The sequence below is a fragment of the Procambarus clarkii genome, chromosome 31 (genome assembly GCF_040958095.1).
Source record: "Procambarus clarkii isolate CNS0578487 chromosome 31, FALCON_Pclarkii_2.0, whole genome shotgun sequence".
In the NCBI taxonomy this organism is placed as follows: Eukaryota; Metazoa; Arthropoda; class Malacostraca; order Decapoda; family Cambaridae; genus Procambarus; species Procambarus clarkii.
Window position 1 is genome coordinate 22,636,773 of NC_091180.1, and position 12,500 is coordinate 22,649,272.

At 42.1% G+C, this 12,500-nt stretch overlaps 1 protein-coding gene across 21 annotated transcripts in view; it reads right to left on the bottom strand.

The window, feature by feature from the left end:
* Positions 1-11,105, bottom strand: part of bt (projectin protein bent) — a 157,986-nt gene extending 146,881 nt beyond the window's left edge. For 20 of the 21 annotated variants that reach the window (XM_069334530.1, XM_069334529.1, XM_045743342.2 and 17 more), the window contains exons 1-11: positions 10,942-11,105; positions 9,557-9,769; positions 8,914-9,043; positions 8,400-8,571; positions 7,477-7,568; positions 6,936-7,070; positions 4,188-4,499; positions 3,273-3,363; positions 2,407-2,567; positions 1,178-1,321; positions 695-709 (exon numbers count right to left, since the gene is read on the bottom strand). In XM_069334530.1, the coding sequence (XP_069190631.1) occupies positions 695-709; positions 1,178-1,321; positions 2,407-2,567; positions 3,273-3,363; positions 4,188-4,499; positions 6,936-7,070; positions 7,477-7,568; positions 8,400-8,571; positions 8,914-9,043; positions 9,557-9,769; positions 10,942-11,090 (1,614 nt within the window). In that variant the 5' untranslated portion in view covers positions 11,091-11,105. The remainder of the gene's footprint in view (positions 1-694; positions 710-1,177; positions 1,322-2,406; positions 2,568-3,272; positions 3,364-4,187; positions 4,500-6,935; positions 7,071-7,476; positions 7,569-8,399; positions 8,572-8,913; positions 9,044-9,556; positions 9,770-10,941) is intronic. The other variant, XM_069334528.1, reaches the window with a different exon arrangement.
* Between the last annotated feature and the right edge of the window lie 1,395 nt (positions 11,106-12,500).

Below are 12,500 nucleotides of genomic sequence, written 5' to 3' on the forward strand. Positions count from 1 at the left end.
GGGGGGTGGGGACCTTCAGCTTCACTTTTACCATCGTCAAAACACAGGTAAACTCGTAGTTGCTACGAGTATTTACTTCAACAGTGCAGACACAGACACTACGTTAAATTGATTTAAGTCTCTGATGGAATGAAACTGGTTTTCCCCACAGACACGTCTCCCATATCCCAGCCTCCTACGACAGGGCAAGTCAAGGCATTTAGAGGCATTCCGGGTTTGCTCTCTCAAGTTTTGGGTGAGGAGATAGATTTTTTATATTTTTTTATTATCATGCAAACGGGATGTTTTACAAGTTACAGTACTTGTTTCTTATTTGACGAGGATGGCGACACACAACATAACCACGTCTCTGAACGTTAATTCCCGGTTACACAGTTGTAACACGGAAACATTAAATGCAAAATATAGTTGTAGCCATGTTGTGTCTTTCCTAAGGTGGGGACGATGGGGAGGAGGGGGGGGGGGTTGTTACAGACCACATGTCCTTCTAATTATCGTTTGCAAGTCAGGGATTGAATCACAACACTGCTGACCTAAATCTAAGCACAAAAGGTTTGGATTGTAAGAGCCAATCATTAAACTCTAGGAATTTGTTGGTTGAAATAAGAACATAAGTTATCCAAAGGGGGATTGAAAGCTAACTTAAGAGCTCTAACATGAAGAGATATCAAAATATCCGCTCTGTGATGCTCACCTTTTTCTCCTCCTTCTGTTGGGTCGTCGAGAAGGGAAGGACAAGGAAAACAATTCACAATTAGTTGTATATTAAATAAAATTCTCCTCTATATATTTAACTATCTTTCCTGTACTTGAACAAGTCATAATTTACATTCTGAGAAAACTAAAAAAATAATAACACAGTAATGAGATGATTTCATATATTTAACACAAATATTGAAGCTCGTTCACATATTCCTAAATATGACATCCGCACAACATCACCGCATATTGTGCTTATGCATAAAACAAATAAACGATGATCAGTATTTCTTATTCTCTATTTTATCTATTTTACCGTATATGTAATGAACACAAATACTGAAATTGTAAGTTAAAATTCTTATATGATATGAAATAAGTTTATTGAGGTAAAATACACACAAAGGGATGAGGTAGCTCAAGCTATTCTCACCCCGTAATGTATGATATAGGGCGTGGCAGTGGTGCCTATACTGACCTCCTCCAGCATGTCCATGGTGAGCTCCACGGCCTGCGAGGTGGTCTCCCCCTTCTCGTTCTTGGCCACCACCTTGTACGACCCACAGTCCATCTTCTCAGCCTTCAGCATCTCCATCTGCACCACGTACTTGCCCTCTCCCTCCTGCAGAAGGCAACATCTGTGTCAGACGCTGTTGTTGGGCATAAGGCTGCTCAACCTCTGCAGAGTTCTTAGGACGGTCACGATGCCGTAACTTGCTGGACCAACCAGCGAGTATACCTAAGTCCTGATCATAGTTTACATCTAAAGTAAACTCTCAGTGTATGTACACCAACAAGCGCACTGCGCTTCTCGCGCATGTAAACTAACGCCTCTCACTGTATGGATCCTGTTGGTAAACACTATCAGGCTTAATTTGCATACCATAATTTTACACTGAGGAAAGTACATCTTTCTGAGAAGCGGAATAAGGGACCGAAAAGTCCAAGTAATTTAAACAATGCCATTTGGTTCCCCATTTTGGGGAAGATGAAGCCTGCTGGTGTTAACAAGGTTCCCCACCAAGCCAACGACTGACCTTCCTCACGATTAATACACAACAGTTGCCTAACCTTCTGGTATCAACTTACTGCTAGGTGAAAAGATGCATCAGGTTACAGGAAACGTGCCCCAACGTTCCTGTCCTATCAGAAGAATTCAACCCGGGACCCCATCATCTGTGAACCGTCGACTCAGACTACTGCGCTACAGAACCCGGTAGGAATATAATATATACCCTATACACCTTTTGGAATAATATTAATTCTTTGTGATATAAAATAGCCTAAACACTCAGTTGAGTTTTTAGAAGTTTTTTTTCTTCGTTCTTAAAGCTGTCTATCTTACGAACTTCTCAGACTTCCTCAGTCTTCCTATCTGCTCTTATGGTTGATGGGTCTGACGTTGAAGACATACGTTTCATATTTATTTATAGTCATTTTAAACTCTATCCCTGGCTCTGGCTTCGGCGTTTCTTTTACCCACCAACAGTGTTTGTCCTAATGTGTTTTAACACTCGCTACTTCCTTACTCACTGCTTGCTTCACGAGGTCCAATTGTGTGCTAACATCCGCCACTTCCCAACTCAACACTTGTTTCAGGCTTTCCTTCCTATCCTAACACTCGCCAGTTCTCTAATCAGTAATAATTTCAGGGGTGACTCGCCTACTCTCTCGAACGAACACTTTCCGAATGTGACCAAGTCTCACCTCATTGATGTTGACGCAGTGACGAGTGTCGAGGCGGACCTTGGACGAGTCCTTGAACCAGCTGCAGGCGGGCTTGGAGGTGGAGATGACCACGCACTCGATCACCACCTTCCTGTTGAACACCGACACAATCCTGGGCGGCCTCTTGATCGTCGGCGCCACTGGACATTGATAAACCAAGATTAACACCGGCGTAAATAGGCAGAAAAACAGGATTTATATCGGACCGGATCGCGGCATTGGAATATGTGGCTTAAGATTATACTACGGGCAGGACACAGGTGTCGCTGTATGAATTATGACGTTACTGTCAACTCGAAATAATAATAATAATAATTATATTAATAAACAAATAAATAAATAAATAAATAAATAAATAAATAAATAAATAAATAAATAAATAAATAAATAATAATAGCAGTACAGAAATGAAGAAATCTCATTTTCTTTATCAAGATTCAAGGTTAGGGGGTGACTAACATGAAGCACTGACTTGATATTAATATGATGGTTGTAGCTTTTATCACTTATTATTGGTAATGACACTCAACGTAATATGTAAATGAATGGTACATATATAATTTAAGACAAATTACCATTCGGGAACCAAACAATTATTATATAAAAATTTATCGGAGAGTCAAGGAGTTAAGTAGACTGATCCGTATAGTGCACAGAGAACACATGTGTTATCACAGATAACAGTGGACAGATATACTACCGCAGATGACAGACGTGTTATCACAGATGACAGACGTGTTATCCGTGTTACCACAGAAGACAGACGTGTTATCACAGAAGACAAAGGTGTTATCTCAGAAAACAGACGGGCAACCACAGAGGACAAACTCGCTATCGCAGTTTACCTTCGATGTTGAGATTGAGATTAGCGTTCAGCTCCCCAAATTCGTTCTTGATGTTGCACTTGTAGACGCCGCCGTCAGTAGGCTGAGGTTTCTGTAACCAAACACTTTCATCAGTAAGGTCAAGTGATAACAAAAGGTCATCTCCAGCGCTTTAGTGCAGGGTTCAGGGGGTCAAGGTCAAGATCAGGAGAATAATTTAGATCTTCAGGAAAGAGAAGATGGATCCTTAATGTTTTCTGTCACCTCTGTTGTGGTAAGTTGCTGGTATGAAGATTTTATATATTGAATATAGTGAATGGAGCTGTATAGTTCATGACTTTAGAGTACTGATATACTGAGAAAATATATCTCGTATATAATATATATTTTGACTAGTTCTGTAGGTATATATATTCAAGTATTTTCTGGAAATAGAGTATATGAGTTGTTTATATATTAAGTGTTAATGTTGGTTAGAAACTATAGTTCTAGACTATAGTATAGGTAACTAGAAGACAATATGGCACGGCTGTAGGACTAAGTGTCTTAGTGGTACAGTGTTTTAGTTAGCTAGGCTAGATCAGTCGTCGACTGAGTCAGTCTGGTTCTACTCGGAAAATAGAAATGTCTTGCTAGGCGTCGTTGGAAGAAACCTCAGAGCTGTCAACAAAGCCGTATTTAATGTCCAACTACTCAAGAATTTCTTTTTTTCCGATTTCACCTTGTGTTGTAGTATTAGTGTTGAGTGAGTATGCTGTTGCTGAAACAAAAAGAGGAAAGAATGATGAAATCATAAGTTAGGTAATATAAAAGGAAGCAGATCTAGACAAGCAGGTGAGAGTAGGCAGAGCGCGCCACCCTTGTCAATGCCCAAGCAAACGGGGGGAGGGCAGTAGTGGCTGCAGCAGTGCATGACGGGAAGACCCGCTCCATTACCCGCAGTTCCATGCGAATGCGGTACAAATCATCCTTTTCCTTGGTGACGGTTGCTGTTACTCTTGCCACATCGAGCTCCTTGCCGTCTTTCGTCCATCGGGAGGTAGGTTTGGGATCTGCGCGCACCAGAGCCTCCATCAGCACCCGTCCAGCCTTCTCTTCGAACTTGATGGTAGGCTTTTCCACGAAGACGGGAGCCTGGCCCGTCGGTTCCGGGTCAGACTCGATGTTTAGGTTTACGTTGGCTGTGGCCTCGCCAAATTGGTTCATTGCCACGCACTTGTACTTGCCAGCGTCAGCACCACACGGATCCTGAGTCAGCAACACCGTCAGCCAGGAGGAGCCAGCAGGCAACAGTAACAGAGCAAGGGAGGGTACAAGGTTGGTATCAGGGCTATAACAGGATCGGACTAACACAACACAGCTACACAACTTAGAACTTAAAAATCATTATTTTTAATACATATTCATTACAAATTAAGGATCTTACTCGGAAAGCAGTCAGTCCGATCTTGAGATTAAATAAGGTAATAGGTTGCTCGTACACCGTATCATACACAGAAATATGGATGGAGATAAGCGCATGAAGACACTACAGACTGAGAGTGGGAGTCCCCTCACACACACACACACACACACACACCACACACACACACACACACACACACACACCACTACAGTGGGTCTGTACAGCAGGGCACCGAGTGCTGTAGAGGGGGAGAAGCTCGGGTGAAGACCGGTCCTAACACGAGGTTGCGGAGAAGGATCATCAAGTAAAAGATATTTAACCCAGCTTTTCTGTGTCCCTATTAGTGATGTGGAGCACCAGCGTCATCACCCTCACCAGTAGTGTCAGGACCAACGGTGTCACCTCCACCAGTAGTGTCAGGACCAACGGTGTCACCTCCACCAGTAGTGTCAGGACCAACGGTGTCACCTCCACCAGTAGTGTCAGGCATTATATTAGGATACACTTAGGAAGACTCAACACTGTTGCCCAGCTCGTTGTCCCTCAAGTTCAGGTTGATGTACATACAAAATACTGACAGATAAATCATGTTTTTAACCAAATTAGCCTCAAGATGTTGAAACAGTTTACGGCAGCGACGATTTATTTCACAGTTGCTGGATACGCGACTGGCCATGTCTTCCGAGTACCACATCTTGTTCTTTATGATCCTTCAATAGCCAACACTACACCGTAGAACAGTCAGACAGGGAGAGAGGTTTACGTGTTGTCAGGCAGCCTAACCGGAATACTAGACTCGTAATTACTCCTGAGGCAGAAGGGCAGTAAGTGCTAGCCTCATACTCTAGTATACTAGGACTACGATACTACTCTGGCCCTGGATTTATCAAGTCATTTATCTACCCACTTACGAAGCCTGTACATCTCTCCTTGATCACGGCGGCTAAGTCTGTATTTATTACAACGTTTGCCAGTTTAGACAATTCGCAATCAATTGTCGTTCTTTACACACAGAAATCACAATAGCGTGATACATCAAATGAACTAATCCACAAGGGTCGTGATGAGGGTTCAAACCCTCATTGCATTTTTGAACCATGTGGTGGCGCAGTCGACTACGGCGCGACTGGGATAATCCCGGACGTAGGTTCGAACCCTCATCACGGCCCTTGTGGATTTGTCCAATTGTTGTTCTTATTACAGACAACCTTGTGCCGCTTTGGAATTCTTATACTGTTACAAACTAGGACGCCATGATTGAGGATGGACAGACTTTGCAAGTCGATATGTAAATACTTGAAGAATCCTGGCTACTGCATGGATTTTTATGACACAGCATGGATGTGTCAGCAACAGAAGGGAAGTACATGTAGTAACTTGTATACTAATGGTGTCAATCACAAAGTTGTACCAGTCATGTGGCGCTGGGCAGCGCGGCGCCAGTCCATATATGTTGACCAAATATATAAATCGATATATCGATATATTGTCGTAGCTATATCCTCTCAGGCTGACAATAGGAGTCCATGTTACTTGTCTCTCACTTTAACAATACTGAGAGTCAGTACGTCGCTGTAAGTAGATCTTTCTATTTGGTGCTTAATAATCCTCATGTCACGTAAAGTGCACTCAAGAACTAGCGAGCATTTAGGCAAATATAGAGACTACAATATCATACGGAAACTAGTGGGGTGGGGGGGGGAATACTAGGTATGACCAATATGAATTAAATCTTATGAATAAATACTTCATAGTGTACATGTTTATGTGAAGAGATTCTATATATTTATATTATGAAATGCTTGTCAAATAGTAATTGTAACACCATATAATAACAATGAATGTCTTCTACAGTAATGGAAGACATATTATATATATATATTATATATATATATAATATATATATATATATATAATGTATATATACATTATGGCACACACACACACACACACACACATCCGGACCTTCAAGCTCATGAGAGTGCAAATCTCCAAATCCAAACAATCTATCCACTCACGGTCATCCAGCCTGGGTTCGTTCGAACACAAATAATCTCACCCACCGAAAATTAAGCCTAGACTCTGGGGGGGCAGTTAGACATCGCTGAGAACTAAGCTTGGCGGCCCCGGGGTAACACTTAGACTCGCCACTCAAGGGGTCAACTCACTCAACCGGATCCGGTCAACTACAATCAGTCACTGCCATTGGGTGAGCAACTCACTAACGGCGCGGGAGAGACTTGGGTATAACAACGAAGAACGGCTCTGCGCCAACTTACCTTAACGATGCACGAATACTCAAACATCTCAGCGGTGACTTTATGTTCCTTGATAACGAGACGCTTGGCTGCTTCCAGCTTCTTGCCATCCTTGAACCACTCCACCGTTGGTTGTGGCTTGGCCTTGCACCGAACCTACAGGTACCACAAGTTATCGTGAATACAAGTTACACCTAATACCAGTTGAAGCATATGTGTTGCGATAAGCAACGAGCAAAGGGCATCGTAAGAGTCTAGAATATATAAATATTGTATCTCCCGTCTCATGTAAGTATATTGTTGTTGAAATATATCTGTAATATATCCAGATTTGTTGATGCCAACGCAAGATAATAGCTTTTATTCTTTATTTGAATTAGGGCAAGCATGGTGCCATATCTATCCTTTGGGCAAGCATGGTGCTATCTATCCTAATGGCATGCATGGTGCCATATCTATCATTTTGGCAAGCATGATGCTATCTATTCTTTAGACAAACATGATGTCATCTAGCCTTATAGCAAGCATGGTGCCATCTTATGACAAGCATGCTGCCACTCACCTTCATGGTAATCATAGTGCCAGACTCGTTGGGGATGATCGAGGGTTTGTCGAGGAACGTGGGAGCGAAGCCCTCTGGAATGGCTTTGCCCTCTGAAATAAAACAAACCAATTTGAAAGTCTAGTTTCCAGGATTTGGTGTTTTGAAGCTAAAGGCCTGTCAGCCTCTGGAAGGTGATTAAGGTCGTGACCCCAGTTTACTGACCAATCTACAAGTATACTTTGGACCAGAACCTAAATCAGGAGTGAAGTCAACTTCGCGTATATTCACCGAGAAATAGGGTATACCTCTCGGTGTATATATATTCCTTTCTAAGTTCCGATATAATTATGATATTTTATTGGCCATATGTAAGTTATGTGTACTTATTGAACTTATAAACAAAAATACTGTACAAATAATACTTCAAATGTAGCACATCCACTGAATATTGTTTACAAATAAAGCTGATTACTATTTATTACTGATTAACTATTCCGCTGTGAAGACTTGCATATAACCTCAGCCCATATCAGCTCAGCAATTAATTAGCAAAAGACTTGTAATAATATATCTATTGATTATTATCTTATAATTTGTGTTTTTTTGGCACAAATTTTTATAAATCCAAGTTTTTCACATTACTCAGTGTTGCCAAAGTTAATTTAAGTGCTCTGAAAAGCTAATGGCACTGATATGCATATCACAATATATTCTCAAGGATAAAGACTCTGCCATGGAGACCACAACAAACACATACTCTCAAAGTTAAGGGCTCTGCCATAGACACCACAACAAACACATACTCTCAAAGTTAAGGGCTCTGACATAGACACCACAACAAACACATACTCTCAAAGTTAAGGGCTCTGACATAGACACCACAACAAACACATACTCTCAAAGTTAAGGGCTCTGACATAGACACCACAACAAACACATACTCTCAAAGTTAAGGGCGATGTTGGCGTTGGAGTCGCCAAAGGGATTGAAGGCATTACACCGCCACTGTCCCCCGTCCGACGCCTCGGGTTTCATGATGGTCACCGACACGATGAACTGGTCCTTCCCGCAGATCTTCTTGTACATAGAAATGCGACCCTGCTCTTGTATGATCTGTAAACATCACAAACCCCTATGAGTGTTAAGCAACTGCAATAGTTTAAATATATATATATAGCTAAAGCTATATAGCTAAATGTATCTAGTATTCAAATAACATTAAGGAGAAAAATGTATACAGGCCAAGGGTGTAAACACCAATGAATTCTAACAACGATGTGGCATGACCCTGATCACATAAGAAGTGAGACTGTCATGTTGGTTTCATCACTGACATGAGGAACCAAGTAGAGAACCCTCACCTCAGTACCCATGAACCATGAGCAAGAACTAAGAAGAGAATCCTTATCTCAGTATCCACAAATCATGAGGAAGAAGCAAGCAGAGAACGCTTACCTCAGTACCCTTGAACCAGGTGACCTCAGGTTCAGGATTAGCCTCCAGGATACACTCCATCACCAGTTTGTCACCTTCCTGGCGAATTTCTGGCTTCTTCGGGAATCTTGGGGCCTTACCGTCAGGGATCCTACAGCAGCAAAGGTTTAGTTTCACGTGAAATAGGAGAAAAACTACCTAACAAAATATATTTAAACATGGGTAGTCAAAGAATAGTTTCAAAATTATTATCTTGATATAAACATAGCAAAAGTTTGTGTAGAGGGAAAGGAAGGGGAGGGAAAAGAGTTATCAGGAGAAGCACCAAGCCATTACGAAAATATAGCACTGGGAAGAGGTCAGGGTAAGGTATTGGGATGGGGCGGTTGGGGAGAGGGGGGAGGGAATGGTGCCCAACTACTTGGACGGTCGGGGATTGAACGCAGACCTGCATCAGGCCAGACCGTCGCTCTACCGTTCAGCCCAAGTGGTTGGGCAAAGCTTTTCCTAAAACTTTTTAAAAACTTTAATATTAGTGTATTGTTACAAAAATAAATATTGAATATAACTCATTACTCTTATAATAATACAAAATAAATAAACTCGTGTAGAACAGTAACTATCGATTTTCTAAAGCAGATACTTGCTACTTTCTTCAACTTACTTCGGCTTGTCTGAAGCTGTTTTGCCTTCGAAGTGCAGGTTGATGGTAGCGACGCCCTCCCCGAGCTTGTTGCTGGCCACGGCCCTATACTCGCCCTCGTCGGCATTGGTCACCTTGTTGACCTCGAGGATGACCATGTAGTACAGCTTCCCGTCTGGCTCCAGCTTCATCCTGTGTCGCGCCCCCTCGCGCAACTTCTTCCCCTTGAATTCCCTGCATACCAAGGATAAAAAATTATGTTTTCCGTCCTGCCAAAGGTAAATTACAAGTCCCCCCCCCCTGCAACCCACCGAAACTACGAGTTTCCTCCCCTTACAACTGTTGAGTGAGACGTAAGGATGGTTACCGAGTAAGGTCATAAAACTATTAAGTAAATGTAGTTGTTAGATAAGGTCAGTGTAACCGTAATAATATAATCTATTGTATACAGCCTCAAACTTCAGTCCTGATGGATTGTTTTCAAGGCAATTAAACATCAGCAGGCATCGTAAAAGTGAGATAGTGTCATGAAAAACTACGATAGAACTGTGATAGACTACGAAAAACTTGTTGTAGCAAGGTTTTCGTAGTCTATATGCTTAGGAAATTTCTAATTAATCTAAGTTTGTAAAATATTAAGTGATATTTGCTCGGGGCAACAGACTCGCGTTCACACTAAGTTATGCCTCAGGCCCGTCGGCTGGAGCTCACGGTGACGCCACCATATTGCCTTGATTTATCTTGTACTTTTTCAACACTGCCAATGTTTACTTTTTGTGGTTAGTTTCACATAAAATAGACATATTTGTTTTTTTAACTAAAACCAAAAATATGTTTGATTTTTTATTAATAAATATATATTTTGAGATAAATAAAAATGTATATATTATATAAAAAAAATTTATGCAGGGGTTCCTTGAGACATGAACATTATTGCAAGGGTTCCAAGGGTAAGAAAGGTCAAGCAAAGCTACTTCAGGTCCCCTGAGTCATATTTAAGAAAACATGGGTGTTATGTTATATATAATTTGACCTTTAGTCTTGGAGAGTTAACTTAATATAACTGGACGAATATTAAGATATATATATGAAATCTATACTTTGTGAATCTTAGGTCTACCTTGGGAATAACAATATTTAAATGCCAGCTCGGCTAGGTTTCCTCAAGCATTTCCGCATCTATTTACGAAACCTATACATCTTGCAAAACAAATGTAAACAAAGCCGCCATGAAACCCATACATCTTTCAAAACAAATATTAACAAAGCCGCTATGAAACCTATCCATCTTGCAAAACAAACGTAAACAAATCCACCATGATTGTTGAAAGATGTACCGAGGCTCGTGTCAGTGGATGCGACAACGCTTGAAGAACGTGGCCAGTACATGGAAAGGAAGAACTCACCACACGATCGTAGGCTGAGGGTTAGCGACACACCGGCAGCTGAAGATGACGCTCGTGCCGTCCTCACTCTGCTTGATGGAGGGTCTCTCGGTGAAGGTGGGCCGCACGCCTTCCTTGGGCGACGGCACCTCGTCGGCTGTGAGCATCATAAAGGAACCTAGGTGGCGCACGCAAGGGGGAGGGAGGAGACCTCACGTTAGACGGAGCACAGGGGAGGACACACGGCGTGATATATGACCCATGACGTGATAGGGAAGGGCAGAGGTGATAGAGAGAGAGGAACATGATGGAAGGGAAAAGGGGGCGGGTGAACAGTAGAAGGAAGGGGGGTGGGGTGAGGAACGGAAAGAAAGGAAGGGGAAGGATGGATGGCAGGGACAGTGGAAGATGATAGGGAGGATTAAGGGATAAAATAAGCAAGTGCTTAAAAAGAGGAGAAAGAAGTGAGGTGAAAGTTGAGCAGAAAGGAGAACTGAAACAAGAGAAAACGGGAGAGACAATAAAGGAGGAAGCAGACCTTCCTAGAAGAAAAGGAACAGAAGAGAGGAGTTAAAAGTCGTGGAGCAGCACAAATAACAACACAAGAACAAGATTAAAATAATCATAGCGAAAAGGAAGGGGAAATAAGGCCAAGGAGGATGACAAATGAGGCGAGTAATGAAGATGTTAACTTCGGCTGCAAGAGATGTTACTTATTAACCAGGCGGCAGTGTTCCGCTCTGGATTTAGTATATACGCCAAAAAGTAAGAAAATAATAATAATAATAATAATAATAATAATAATAATAATAATAATAATAATAGAAACAGGAATAAAAGTACTAATAATAAAGACTACAACATAGAAAGGAATTCAGAGAGCACATAAACATGACCCTTGAGCTCGCAGTACTCAGTAGCATCTGTTCTAATGAACGTTTGAGAGCCTCCGTAAATTTGTAACTTATTATGATGGGGTGTTTTGTTATGGTGAATATTATAAAACAACCTTTTTTTTCTTTTTTATACATTTGTCATTAATCAGAAATATGCGTAGAGTTGATGTTGTGGAAAGTGTGAGAATTACGAAACTTGATGTGTAGCGCCGTGTTGGTTTAGAGGTGTTGGAGGAGAGGTGTTGGAGGGGGGGGGCGTGTTGGAGGAGAGGTGTTGGAGGGGGGGGGCGTGTTGGAGGGGGGGGGCGTGTTGGAGGAGAGGTGTTGGAGGAGAGGTGTTGGAGGGGGGGGGGGCGTGTTGGAGGAGAGGTGTTGGAGGGGGGGGGGCGTGTTGGAGGAGAGGTGTTGGAGGGGGGGGGCGTGTTGGAGGAGAGGTGTTGGAGGGGGGGGGGGGCGTGTTGAGCCCAGCCAGTCCTGTAGGCTCTCTACCCACTCTTGGCCAAGTGCCAATCCTGGAGCGCTTAGCGCGCATACCAAGCTAAATATAACCAGGTGTATAATGGGCCCCATATACCTTTGGTGCAAGTATATAATGAACAGATATACCTCTCTCTATATATATAGTCTGTATACATACTATATGTGCATATGTATGCATACTAACAATAGGTATACATACTATGC